The sequence below is a fragment of the Muntiacus reevesi genome, chromosome 13, assembly GCF_963930625.1.
Source record: "Muntiacus reevesi chromosome 13, mMunRee1.1, whole genome shotgun sequence".
Lineage (NCBI taxonomy): Eukaryota > Metazoa > Chordata > Mammalia > Artiodactyla > Cervidae > Muntiacus > Muntiacus reevesi.
Window position 1 is genome coordinate 6364016 of NC_089261.1, and position 14521 is coordinate 6378536.

Below are 14521 nucleotides of genomic sequence, written 5' to 3' on the forward strand. Positions count from 1 at the left end.
GCTTATACCCGTGCTTCGCACAGAGCACGCGAGTGACCCAGCTACAACTCCTCCTACGGCCACCTCCTGGCTCCCGGCTGGAGCCCGGGTCGTGTGGGGGCTTCATCGGGACCCGCTAGCTTCTCCACACAACCAGCCCCCTTCCTGGGTCCTAAGGACGCGCACTCCCTTTTCCCCCGGGGAGCTGGGCGGGATGGGACGGTGGGACGCCCCCGCGGTCGAGTCACAGCCACAGCCGGAATTCTGGACCCAGGGGTAGGGGATGTGGACTTTGGAAACTCGAGCGGCCACAGCTGTCCGCAGCGCGCGTCTGGGTCTGTGGAACCGGCGCGCAACCCCCCCCCCCCCCAACCGGACCAACCCTTCTCAGACCCGTCTCGAGTCTTTAACGCGGACTTCGCAACGGAGGCGTCCGTCAAGAAGGCGGCTTCCTCTCAAAAGCGGTGAGGGAAAGTTTAGCTCTTCTCACCAGAAAACGACTTCAGGCAACCGACTCGGAAAACTCACCAGAGAGTGCAGGCTGCACCGACCTCCCCTCCCTCGACAGAACCTGACTGGAAACGCGAGCCGCCGCCAGGAGACAAGCGAGCGCGCGCCGAGCCCGCGCAGTCGCAGAGAAACCTTCGCGCGCCCGAGGCGGGGCGCGGGACCGGGGCGGGGCCAGCTCCTCTAGCGCGCTGACGCGACGGGTCGCGGCGGAAGGGTGTGGACGCGCAGGCGCCGCGGCGGCTGGGACGGCAGGGGGCGGGGCCGCGCAGGCGCTTTGAGAGGCGGTAGCGGCGGCGGCAGCGGCGGCGGCGGTGGCGGTGGTGGTAGAGGTAGCGGCGGCTGCAGCTGTGAAGGGGTTCCGGAAACATGGTGCTGATTAAAGAATTGTGAGTGGGACCGGTGGGCGTGAGCGAGGTTCTGGGGCGGCAGTGGTGGGGGATCCACTGACTGAGAAGTGGCGGAATATTCCTAAGAAGGAGCGAATCGCGGGGCCGGCCGCTCCCTGCGCGCGCCCCCTCCCGCCGGCACGCGCCCCCGGCCCGCCCGAGGCCCCTCCGCGGTGCGCTCCCCGCTTCCCCCCGACCCCCAGCGCTGTTGCCGTGGTAACAGTGCCGTCCTCTCCCCCGCAGCCCCCACCCCAGGGGCGGAGGAGGCAGGGTCCCGGCCCGAGCGCGTGGCTCCGGCGGGCGAGGCCCGGAGTTTCCGCTGGGACCCGCCTTCTCTCCAACCCCCCCACACCCCAGTCTGAGACTGGGCCCACCCGCAGCCGAAGCCCGATGGTGCGGGGGACACGCGGTGGGTCTCCGATTTGTCGTCCCCGGGGTGGAGCTTGCCTGTAACCCGCGGGAGGTGGGCTTACCAGCTAGAGGCTGCCCTGGTGGTCGGGGGCTCGAGGTGGTACGTAGGCGCCCCGAAGTTCCTGCCGGAGCTGGGAGTCGGGAAAAACCTGTCTTCGCTGGCAAGCGAAGCTCTCCCCATCCCGAGAGAGCTATCTTTTTCTGCTCTTGAGTCTCAGTTTCTATATCTTGAAGATGGGATGACACTCTGGGCTCCATGGACTTCCCCCGGGTTTAGGTGAGGCGTTAACATGTGGTCGGTCGTATGGAAGGGTTCCCAGGTGCTTCATACCGGCGAAGTGATTTTGTTGAAAAGTTATGGCATTTCCTACCGGCAAGGACTGTGACTGATCTCAGGAAGTCTGGTTGGCAGCGAGTGAGTGTTCCGCTGTCACAGCTGGTTCATGTTGTCAGCCACCGTTTGGGCAACTGGGGATTTCTAGTGTGGCCCATTCTTGGGTGTTTCAAACGCTCTTTTCATTGTAAACTCTTGAAATTTTGGACTTAATTTAGCTAACTGCAGACAGCTTATTTTTAGTGTTCAGATTTCTTTTTAAAAGTCATTCCTGTCGCTTGTCTGCTTAAAAATCTTCCGGACCCCCTTATCTCACTGAGAGTAAAAGCCACCGCCTTTAGGATAGATACTCTGGCAGGTTTTAACCGCTGTTTTGTTCTCTGATTTCAGTTACAGCCCTTCCCTTGCCCTTTCGAAGCTCACGAGGTTTCTTGTTGTTCCTTCACTACTCTAGGAAAAGAAGCTCAGTCCAGGGCCTTTCTGCTTGCTCTTCCCTCTGGGTGAAGAGCTCTTCCCTCATTTTACTGATTCACGCCTTTTCAGGTGTTTGGTTAAATATCACCTTCTTGGAATCTCTGAAGATTCACTTGCAACCCGCATGGTTTGGTCTTTGCTTTTCCGGCTTCATTGGTCTTCACAGAGCTATCACCATCTAACTTGCTTCTCTGTTACTGGATGTAGTCTCTCACTGTATATAAACTTCATGAATTTGTCTATTTTGCTCTTTCTCCTATTCCCAATTCTTGAAGTCTGTGGCACATAATAAGCGTTCAATAAATATTGTTAAAGAAATGAATGAAAAATTCTAACTTTAGTCAGTGACAGCGATCCTGAGAAAAGACAAGTTTTCAGTTAAAATTTTCTTAAATTTATAAAAATTTTCTTCCATTTCATTTGTATAATGTAACATGAAAGTGTTAGCTCATTTATTACTCTGAAATTTTTGCAGTGTCTGTAGTTGGCAGGTGTTAAGACTTCTGGAGGAAATAAGAGAAAATTGACTTAGTCCAAGTCACACAACAAGTAAGTTGCGAAACTAATTTTGGGTTGCAGATCTAGTAATTTTTCTTTTATTAGAGTTACTTCCTCTTTTCTGTAATGTGAATTGTATTCACTAGATCCCTTTGACAGTTATGTGAGTAGCGTCGGGCTAAATCATGGAGAGCAATTCTCATTGGGAATTTGCACATTATGCTTTTTGTGAATCATTACTTTCTTCATAAAAATTTTGATGTACCGAGATAACCAATGTCGAAATATGCCCAAGGTGTAATACTTTTTTCTGAAGGAATTCTCAGTTAACGTTTCTTGATGTCCACTCCTCACCTGTGTCTCTCCTAGATTTTATTTCCCTCCTAAAGACTTCTTTTTCTGGCTGCCCCGTGTGGCTTGTGGGATCTTAGTTTCCTAAGCAGGGATTGAACCTGGGCCCTTGGCAGTGAACGCTCAGGGTCCTTACCACAGGGCTGCCAGGGAATTCCCCTTTTCTCCTAGACTTTTTGAGGTCAGAGGCTGTTTCTTATTCCAGTATTCCTGGTACCCAGCATAGCATCTCCTCTAGCACACTGTAAGAACTCAGTGTTGTCTAATGAAAAAAGTGATTCTTCCTACTCACCTGTCTGTTTTCTAAAATTGTTCTTGGTCAGGAGCAATGAATAGGTAGGTCATCCCTATATAAGGATGTTGGTAAACTGTAATATACTTTGGCAAATGTTTGTTGTCTTTAAAAATGCCAGCTATTTTTGACATGAATTAAAAGGTTAGAAATAACTTTTTCAGGATGGGGAGTTACCTTCAAGTTGTTATTTAAGCAGTAGGTGAAATTTCCATTAGCATAAAATCCTGGTTTTAAAGAACTAGTAGGTTGTGTGATTTGGAAAATTATTTTCATAACAGTTTTCAGAGATGTTTGAAAATTTTCAAAGTGCTGTAAAAGTTGAATATTGCTTTTAGAATAATAATAATGCAAAATTAAAGCCTGTTTCTTATCTCTTTTACTTTTTCTTAAATCTTGAAGAAGTTACTTGTCATTCATTCAGAATGTCACAATCAGTCACTTTCATTTTGTGAAGTAAGTTTTCCCTACTAGTAAAATTATTCAGCAGTGATTCTTGGTTTTGTGAAACTTCGCGGAAGTCTGTTTCCTTTCTATTCCTTCCTTTGACTTCCTCTGCAGCCTAGCGTTCTCGTGTTCGTGTGTGTGTGTGTGTGTGTGTGTGTGTGTGTGTGTGTGTGTGTGTGTGTGTGTGTGTGTGTGTGTGATGTGAGTGAGTGTGAGTCATGGATCCGTGGACTGTAGCCCAGCATTCTCCTGTGTGTGTATGTCAGTGTCAGTCATGGACCCTTGGTCTGAGTGTGAGTCATGGACTGTAGCCCTCCAGGCTCCTCAGAGTTCTCGTGTGTGTGTGTGTGTGTGTGTGTGTGTGTGTGTGTGTGTGTGTGTGTGTGTGTGTGTGTGTGTGTGTGTGTGTGTGTGTGTGTGTGTGTGTGTGATGGATCCGTGGACAGCCCCCCAGGCTCCTCAGTACATGGAGCATCCTCCTTTGGGTCTTTGTTAATCCTTGCCCTGTCTCACAAAAGATGGCCTTTTACCACATCCTCCTGCTTCTTATTGTCTTTAAGCACCTAAGAGGACATGTTAGCTATAGCTATGTTGCTTACTTTTTGAAACAACCTTCCAGGATTCTTTGTTGTTGAATGAATGTAATAGACTTCGTATCATTGTATTCCAGGCCCTGAAAATATGCTCCCTACCTGTATATTTGTCTGAATCTCCCAAAGTAGGCTCCCAGCCTATATCATAGTCTTCCCCCCGTCCACTGCACCTCTCCACCCCAGTTTTATTTTCTGTTACTGAGACGGTGAGCGTGTTAGTGTGTACCCCGAGGAGACAGCTGAAATAAATGATTAGGTATTGGAAGGGTTTTGTATAACAAGTTTATTCTTGATGAGAAGAAATTAGAAACCATTGTGACTTGGAGAAACTTCATTGTCTTTAAACGATCATTATAAGAATGACAGAGTGATGAGTGACCCCCAGTAGTCCAGGAGGAGAGGGGAATAACAGAGACACGTGGTAGAGATGAAGGTGATGGGCGCACTGAAGCATCAGTGTTTCAGGAAGGCTGGGGAGAGAGCAACAGATAAAAAGTGCAGCTGAGGAGAAGTTGGAGTGAAGAAAACTATTGGGAATTTCCCCCCAATGAAAATTGAGGTGAACCCTGTGGTATTTTTTTCCTCTCCTTAAAGTAGAGTTAAAATAAGATTTTAAGTGGCATTTGTTGTGGTAGTTAGATGGTAGGAGGGAAAAGTCTAAGAAAGACCGGGTTGGGGTGGGGTGGGGAGTTGCCCTCTTGGACCTTGAGACTTTTGATATTTGGGGATGGCCTTGGTTTTCAGAGCTTCTTGTGGAACTAAGTATGAGGGTACTTGCCTAAAAAATCTGGAGGTAAAATGCAATATCCTGATATAAAATAATTTGTCACAGAATTCTTTTTTGGAATTCATCTTTAGGAGCATTATGCCTCTGTCCTAGTCCTCTTGTATGTACAGGAACAGACTCTTGGACAAGGTCAAACACAGCAACCTCATGTTGAATCTACACTGAAAGGGGTTGTATTTATCAGGTTAAAAGTATTTTCCATGGTAGTTTTTTCTTACTAAGTCTAAAGGATGTTTTACATGCTTTTTTTGAATAAGACTGAGCAATAATTGGGTAGTAGGGAGCAATTTTTGGAGGCATTCATTTGTGAGATTCAAGACATGAATTCTGTGAGAAAGTATCATAAAAACAAAATGCATAGTGTATAGATGGAGAATGAAACTGTACTAAAAATTTCTTGAGGGCAGCCTGACCAGACAGTCTACAAATGATACATCCTGTCCCCTGCGATTTTCAGTGATGAGTTTCCTCTTGTTCCTTTACTCCTCACAAGAATCTCTACAATGGTGTTTTTGGGGTCCTGGTATGATGAGGATGCTACATCCAAGTGATTGTTGAGAGTCAGCAGTGGGTAGTTTTATTTCCCCAGGTTAAAAACTCTTATTTAGATCTGTAGTCATTGCAAGGACCCTCTTCCATAAATGACGTCTCCTACTATGCTGTCACTGGATTTAAAGCAAAAGGTCTTTTAATCGCGGAGATCAGTTATAAAGCCAACCACTTCGTGTGTAACATTTGTTATCCTTTTGTCTTTTCAGCCGTGTGGTTCTGCCATGTTCAGTTCAAGAGGTAAGTCTTGCTTACATACTTTATTTTGATATGCTAATCTGAGGTCATATTTTGATTTACGTTGCCATATGTGACAGTGAATTATGATGTGTTAGAGACAATTAATTGTAAATGAATACCTGTTACTCTGCCTGGTTCTGGAAGAGTCTGAGAACGCTGACCAGCTTGTCCGATGCAGTGTGTCAGAGAATGGAGGTTCCAGCCGCAACCTGGGCATTTTAGGGTTAAGTCACTGGCTGCTTGGAGTAACCGCCTACTTTACTGTTGGATATTTTAAACATTTCTCATTACTTTAAACCAAAATATGCTTTCCTGTAAAGTCTGCCTGCTGTTTACAGTTCCTTCCACGTGAGCAGAAAGGGAAGGAAGGAAGCCTGTTCTCTCTCACCCTCGGTGGCCCTGCAGGGTAACTTTTGGCAGTTCTCTTCCCTCTCCTTGGCCCTTTGTTGCACCTTCTCTGCCTGCGGTCCCAAGGCGAAGCATTCCCAGCACAGAGATGTGGCCGGGGTAACAGGGCCTCCAGACTTCCTCGCCAGCGCGTCTCGCTGCTGCGTATGCTGCACTTGTTGCTCTCAGCCGGAACAGTGTTCTGCACAGGAGCGCAAGAGGCCGCACGGTACAGAAAGTCATCACCTGTTCAGAAAGCCGCGTGTCTTGCGGACGCAGCTCTCAGTAGTACAGCTAGGAGTGGAGATAAAAGCAGAGACGGCTCCTGAGAAATCAAGGTCCACGGAGCAAAACCCGCGAGGGCCTTGGGGTCCTCCTGTGACTTGCTCGCAGCTTGTGCTCCTCAGTTATCTGGGCTTCCTAGAGGCGAGACTCAACTGGAACCACTGGATTGGAGTGGAAGGAAACAAAGGATAACCTGAGATGTGACGGCTGACAGGAGGCAGGCGGGAAGAAATGCAGGAGCTGAGAACGAGCAGCCGCCTGGCGCTGCTGGTGTAGACTTGAACACAGCCGCAAGTGCCTCAGTAGGCTCTGAGCTTTCAAGTGTATTAGAGCACTCAGATAAGCCAGGCACCCCAAATCTTTACTCGTACAGTTGTTTGAACTTGAACTTGAATGTGGAATTTGACTTTCTTTTCTTTTGGTTTCAACTAGTTGGATCAACTTGTTGAAATCTTTTGAGTCTTCTGTTATTGTCACCCAGAATAATCTCAGCTTTTTGTTATATTCAGACTTAACATGCCTCCTGTCTTTGTTTAAGTTCTTCTTAAAAATGAGATTGAAAGCCTAGTGGCATGTGACAAGTTATCATTCCATTAATAACATATTTTTGAACACTGTTGTTTCTGTGTAAATTTTTGTTACTCTGTTTCTAACCAAGATCAAATTTATCCTCAGACTTAGAGACATTTTAATCCTATTTTTAAAATATGACAGTGTTGAAAAGTGTATTTTGAAGGACTTAAGGATTGTAGCATTCCTGGACTAACTGGTGATCTGTCAGAAAAACCAGAAGAAAGAAGACAGCCCTTTCTGTAGTCTGAAATCTCTATAAAAACTGATTTTTGACGTATTTAAGAAATGTGTTTGGTTCCAGCTTCCTAAACCTTTGCAAATTTGTGTGTTTGTGTATTTGAATTAACCGTCAATATAGCATCATATTTCCATGGACTTTTTTAGATAGGACTATTTGCTGAGCTTACAACCACCCTGATTTTTTGTTCCTCAAAATAAAATGTTAGTTTTGAATTATTAGTTTTTAGAGGTAGCCTTTCTTTGAAAATATGCTTTAAAAAAAAAGAGGAAAAAAAAAAAAAAACATTTCTTCAGGTTCTTATCATTAGAAGGAAGAAATTTAGCCAAATTGGAAGAGATTGGAAATGGTGCCATGACTGAGTCCCTGGAACGCATTAGAATGCAGGAACTTTGCTTTTTATCATTCGTTGGAACTGTTGGAAGTCCCAGATGGGCGTGGGATAGTGCTGTCCACTCACAGGTGTTGGTGCAAGCCAGCGAGAATTCTCATTCACTCTAGAGTGAAAGAGAAAGCACTGTCAGCAATTTCTTGCCTTTTCATGTTAATACTTGTATATTTATACTTAAAAACCAGTTTCCTTTTACTGGAGGACTTCACAGTTAACAGTTCAGACCCTAGATACCCAATACTGTTTGTGCTTAGGTGGACCAGAGCCAAATCAGGCATGTACATACATGACCATGGAAAATAAGACCCCAGAGGTCTACTAAAGTTTGCACTGTAATGGTTCTTGGTATTTGCAGGCTTTTATTATCACTTTATAGCCCTCCTCATTATTGAGAACGGTATTCTGATTGCTCAGCTTTCTTTTTTCGCGAAGAAGTAACAGGTACATTCCTGTCGTACCTTCTTCAGGATTTTGTGAAATAAAGTGAGATGTCACAGATGTCAAAATGATTTTGAAAATGTGAATGCATCTTTATTATTCCAAAAAAAATGCATCTCGACATTGAAACAAGTGGATAGTATGTATTAAAGCACCAGAATATTTGTAACTAACAGTTTTCCTAAATCATGCAAATCTTGTAAACTATTACAGTTTCTTGAAGCTGTATGATCATCTGGTGTTCATCTCTCCACACATACTAATTTCTCATCTGAGTCACGTTTTCATGTGGAACATATGTACTCAGTGGTTGGGATGTGCTTTTCTGTATCTGCAGAAAGATTTTAGCACAGGAAGTTTTTGCAGTTACTGCTGACTTACTGAAGTTGGGTACTCTTTGATATTTCAGTATCAGGTTGGGCAGCTTTACTCTGTGGCAGAAGCCAGTAAGAATGAGACTGGTGGTGGAGAAGGAATTGAAGTCTTAAAGAATGAACCTTATGAAAAGGATGGAGAAAAGGGACAGTATACACACAAAATTTATCACCTAAAGAGGTAAGCAGGGTGTTTGCATTTGGTGCTTAGTCATCATATTAGATAATCACACTTTGACTATCCAGCCACTTATTAAGCATCTAACTACCTAATTGACTATTGGGTGTTTTTTTATTCTGACAATATGTTGCATTTTAATTTTTAAGAGCATTCCTCTCCTTTATTACTTCTAAATTATGAAGTGATCTGTCTGCTTATTAAAAAAATTCAAAAAGAAGATGATAAGTTAAAAACTTAGTACCCACCTTGTGTTATCACAAATCCATATCCCTGGAGAGAAACTAGAAACAACTTAAACATTTGTCCCTGCAGATCGTTTTCTACACATATTCAAAGAAATTTTTAAGAAACATGAAAATGTCACCTGTGTCGTTTCTTGCTGTCCACAGCAAACAGGATCATACCACACGCACGGTTCTGCACCCTGCATTAGCTTTTATCCAGTGATACCTCGTTATCATCCTTCCGTGTTGTTATCATTTAATGCCCTTTCTTTATTTTCAAAGCTGAGTAAAACGTCTTGGGGTGGCCATAAGCACAGTTGGCTTAACCATTCTCTAAATAAGTTGATTTAGGTGTTTTAGGTATTTGCCTTCTTGTCTTTTGCAGGTAATGTTTCTGTGAAGGTGGCTGTGCATAAGTCTTTATGCCTTAGGTTCCTGTGTCTCTGGAAGAAGTTTGTTACAGTAGGATTGCTGGAAGCCCATGCTCTGTTAAAGTTTTGGTATTATTGCCAGATTGCCTTCCAAGAATTTGAGGGCATTCGTTTCCCCATAGTTTTCTTTTTAATTTTTGCCAATTTGATGCACAGAAAATAGCCTCTTGTTTAAATTTGTATTTCTCTATCAGTGATGTTAAATGTTCTTTTGTATTAACTGGCCCTTTGAATTTATTGCGTGACTTGACCATTCAGATCCTTTGTTCATTGTTTTTATCTCTTAGTTTGCAGTTCTCCTAAGTTTGGCAGTTTGATCTCTGTTTTTTTGTATAGATATTTTAAGATAGAAAATACATACTAATACTTGCGTAAGGGCAGAAGATCAGCAATGGTTTTTAAGAGTGTCTTGTCAGTAGTGTCTGTTCTCCACAGTTTATCAGAGGAGGAGGGAATCTGCTCTGCACTGAGCTTTCTCTCTTCATATTGATTCACGCTGGGGTTTTGTAGAGCCTTTTAAGGGTGTGGATGAGCTGTGATGATTCGTATTTTTCATAATTCTCTCAGTTTAAGGCTGTTGCTTTGTTTATAATGACACATGAATATAAAGTGGGTCGTCACTTTGTAGAAGCTTCAGTTTTACTTTGATGTTATCTTAGAATGCAGCATTTCTTTGTTTCTGCTGCAGGTTTGAGTGAGGGCAATAACTTTGATTAATCAATTTTCCAAAGACTGTGTTATTCATGGTTTCTTTTAATTCATTAGCACCTGAAGTATATCTAAAAATGTGCCTTTTGAGAAATTTTAGTGTTCTTCATGGTATAACCAATATAGTATTCATAGTATTGAATTTATACTCAGTTTTACTTTTCTAGCACTTGACATTTACTCATTCACTGAATTTCACCAATACATAAGAAAACCTCCCTTTATCATCACCAGTAAACTCTCTGGGGCATCTAAAATAAACCAGAACGTCTGATACAGGCCTTTGAGATGGGCCCTGCGTGCTCTGTCTGCTCTCTGCCCGCCTCACCATGCTAAGCTTGTGTCCCCCTGTTCTTTCTTGGCCAGCCTTCGCCACGCTGGAGGCCTCCGAGTGGCCCTTTGGTCGTGCGGGTCCCTCTGCCCGCTCTGTGATCGCTGTCTCTGGGTGTCGCTGGCCCTCAGGTCCCTGCTGCAGTTCCCTGAGCCTCCCTCACCTCTTCTGAGCACCTTTGCCTCCCGTGCTCACTGGCCTACTGCCGTGTTCCTTAAACTCATGGCACTTTAGGAACGCTGCTTCTCTTTGCCTTTTGTTGTCTGCTGACCTATTTTCCGCTTCCCTCTTGGGAAGGTGAGCTCCAGGTAGGAATTGTCCCTGTTTGTACACTGTTATTTACATGGTCCCTGGCACAGTGGACAGTCAGTAAATACTTGAGTGGATCAAGGAACGAGGTCTCCATTGTACGTAAGGTGTATTTCAGTTGATTATAAAGTGAAAGATTACTTACTCAAGAAGACGTAAACTTTCCATTGGGGAAAGTGCAGTTTGAAATGATTTGCCAAGGTATTATCTATCTTAGGAACAGGATTTTCTTTTTTAAAGTTGGCTCCTGCGTCAGGAGAAGCTACATGTACACTACGGTCATTTATTATGTCTCTTTTAAATCACGTAAGCCCTCTGTTTTCTTCTCCCACTCTAACCAAGGTATCTTACTGCACAATACACAGATTCACAGCCATTAGTACGTCGAGGTTAGATTTGATATTGATAACACAATTGATGAAACACTTCAGTTGAATTTTAACATGAACTTAAATATTCTTATTTTGTATTCAGAGATGGGGTGGTGGAAGGCTGTGCACTGGCAAAGAATGTTTGTGCAACTGGACATGATACTGTGGCTAACATTTAAACTCTGTGATTGAGCTGTGTTTACCTTGAGGTAAGCACTGTCACAGATACTAGTTTATTGTGAGAGGACATTTTGTGACTAGTTTGGAGTAACAAGAGGATGCATGTCCTTTTTAGTTTGTTTTTGAAGGTCTAGCTCTGTTTTGTTAATTTGGCTACTATTTCTCCTTTTTCTGAGACTAAGCTTCCAAAACAGAGTCTCCTGCATGTTGCTGAAGTGACTTCCTCAGTGACCCTGAGGAGGAGAATGAGGTATACACTTTCTCTTGTGTATAAATGGCACCTCTGACTTGTCTTGTTAGCAATATGTTGAAGTTGCCCTTGATGAAAATTCTTCTCCTTTGAAATAGAATTGAAATTTTATTGTATTTATTCCATGTGTGCATTTCCTCTAAATGTAGTCAGTTCATGTTCTCATATTAAATGTGAAAAGCCAGTAAATGTGAAACAAAACTAGTTCAGAGGTTTGCTTATGTTTGTTATAGTTGTTCGGCTGCCGCATTGTGTCCCACTCTCTGCTGCCCTGTGGGCTGCCGCACGCCAGGCTCCCCTGTGCTTCGCTGTCTCCTGGAGTTTGCTCATCATGTTCATGTCTGTTGAGTCGGTGATGCTATCTAATGATCTCATTCTCTGGCACCCTCTTCTTTTGCCTTCAGTCTTTCCCAGCATCAGGGTCTCTTCCAGTGAGTCAGGTCTCTACATCAGGGGGCCAAAGTATTGGAGCTTCAGCTTCAGCAACAGTCCTTGCAGTGAATATTCAGGACTGATCTCCTTTAGGATGGACTGGTTGGATCTCCTTGCTGTCCAAGGGACTCTCAAGAATCTTCTCCAACACCACAGTTGAAAAGCATCAGTTCTTTGGCGCTCAGCTTTCTTTATAGTCGACCTCTCACACCTGCACATGACTACTGGAAAAAACCATAGCTTTGACTATACAGACCTTTGTCTGCAAAGTGATGTCTCTGCTTTTTAATATGCATTCTAGGTTTGTGATATATTTCCTTCCAAGGAGCAAGCGTCTTTAATTTCATGGCTGCAGTCACCGACCGCGGTGATTTTTGGAACCCGAGAAAATAAAATTTGCCACTGTTTCCACTTTTTCCCCATCTATTTGCCATGAGGTGATGGGACCAGATGCCATGATCTCAGTTTTTTGCATGTTGAGTTCCAAGCCAGCTTTTTCACTGTTCACTTTCACACTCATCAAGAGGCTCTTTTAGTTCCCGCTTCACTTTCTGCTATTAAAGTGGTGTCATCTGCATATCTGAGGTTGTTGATATTTCTCCTAGCAATCTTGATTCCAGCTTGGGATTCATCCAGCCTGGCATTTCACATGATATACTTTGCAAAGTGACAATACATAGCCTTGACATACTCCTTTCCCAGTTTTGAACAGATCTCTTGTTCCATGTCTGATTCTGACTGTTGCTTCTTCACCCGTATACAGGTTTCTCAGGGGACAGGTAAGGTGATCTGGTATTCCCATCACTTGATGAATTTTCCACAGTTGTTGTGATCCACACATTCAAATGCTTTAATGTAGTCAGTGAAGCAGAAGTAGATGTTCTTCTGGAATTCCCTTGCTTTCTCTCTGATCCAACGAATGTTGGCAATTTGATCTTTGGTTCGTCTGCCTTTTCTAAATCCAGCTTGAACATCTGGAAGTTCTTGGTTCACATACTGTTGAAACCTACCTTGAAGGATTTTGAGCATTACCTTGCTAGAACTTGAAATGAATGCACTTCTACAGTAGTTTGAACATTCTTTGGCATTGCCCTTCTTTGAGATTGGAATGAAAACTGACCTTTTCCTTTGCAGTCCTATGGCCATTGCCAAGCTTTCCAAATTTGGTGACATATTGAGTGCAGCACTTTAACAGCATCATCTTTTAGGATTTGAAAGAGCTCATCTGGAATCCATCATTTCCACTGGTTCTGTTTGTAGTAATGCTTCCTAAGGCCCACTTGACTTCACACTCTAGGATGTCTGGCTCTAGGTGAGTGACCACACCAGTGTGGTTATCTGGTCATTAAGACCTTTCTGGTATAGTTCTGTGTTTTCTTGCTATCTCTTTTTAATCTTTTCTGCTTCTGTTAGTTCTTCTGTTAGATCCTTACTGTTTCTGTCCTTTATTGTGCCCATCCTTGCATGAAACTAAGTCAAACATAAAATGAGTTGAAATACACATGGTAGAAAAAGCATCCTAGAATTAAAATAATAGGCATTTGGAAGCACGATAAAGAAATACTAAAATTTTTTTAGAGATTGGTATTATGCTGACCTTCAGTAGCTGATTGCCAAGTTTCTTGTGTCAGCAAATTTTGAAACTTGATGAATATTAAGGTTTTTAGAATATTGGGCACTATAGAAATAGAATAATTAAGAATATTTTAAGAATTATTTTAGAATAATTAAGAATATGCACTCTTGGGCATACTGTGTGTGTGTGATAATGTGATAGTAATACCTCAGCTTTTCCAATGATTTAAAGATTTAACTTGACACAATAGTAGGAGTTTCAAACCATAGCATTCTTTTTATTTGGCCATGCCATGTCGCTTGTTGGCTCTTAGTTCCCTGACCAGGGATCAGACCTAGGCCCTGGCAATGAAAGTGCCACGTCCTAACCACAGGACAGCCAGGGAATTCCTCAACTGCACCATTCTTGCGTACTGCAGAGGCAAGGAAGGGGCTGTGCGCACTGCCCTCTGTGGTTACACGGCACTCTGGCTGCTGTGGGGCTCATTCCACCTTCCTTGCTTAGCTTCTGAAATTCAGCGTAGGAGTATTTCTGATCAACTGCGCAGTCTTACTGTGGGGCTGCTCTTCTTTCTCTTAGTTTAGGAAATTAAGTTGTGCTTAAGTTTTCAGAAAGCAGCTCTGATGGAAAGAATATACATAGGGCTTCAAGTTGGAGAATATCATTCTGACATTGTTATTTAGCTACTTAAATGCTGGTTATATGAAATAATGAATTAATGGTTAATTCATAGTGTTATCGGGGGATTAAAGTGAAGAATGGCATATAAAAGCACCCAGCTAGCTCAGTGGTATCAAGAATCCACCTGCCAGTGCAGGAGACATGGGTTCCATCCCTGGGTCAGGAGGATCCCCTGGAGGAGGAAACGGCAACCCAGCTCCAGTATTCTTGCCTGGGAAATCCGTGGACAGAGGAACCTGGAGGGCTCCAGTGCACAGGGTTGCAGAGAGTCGGACACGACTGAGCAACTAAACAACAGCACCCGCAGCTG

General features: G+C 43.7%; 1 protein-coding gene across 2 annotated transcripts in view; it reads left to right on the forward strand.

The window, feature by feature from the left end:
* The first annotated feature begins 751 nt into the window (after positions 1-751).
* The window catches only part of PITPNB (phosphatidylinositol transfer protein beta), a 58173-nt gene continuing 44403 nt past the window's right edge, over positions 752-14521 (forward strand). For both annotated transcript variants that reach the window (XM_065904251.1, XM_065904250.1), the window contains exons 1-3: positions 752-875; positions 5821-5851; positions 8573-8718. In XM_065904251.1, coding sequence (XP_065760323.1) covers positions 856-875; positions 5821-5851; positions 8573-8718 — 197 coding nt within the window. In that variant the 5' untranslated portion in view covers positions 752-855. The remainder of the gene's footprint in view (positions 876-5820; positions 5852-8572; positions 8719-14521) is intronic.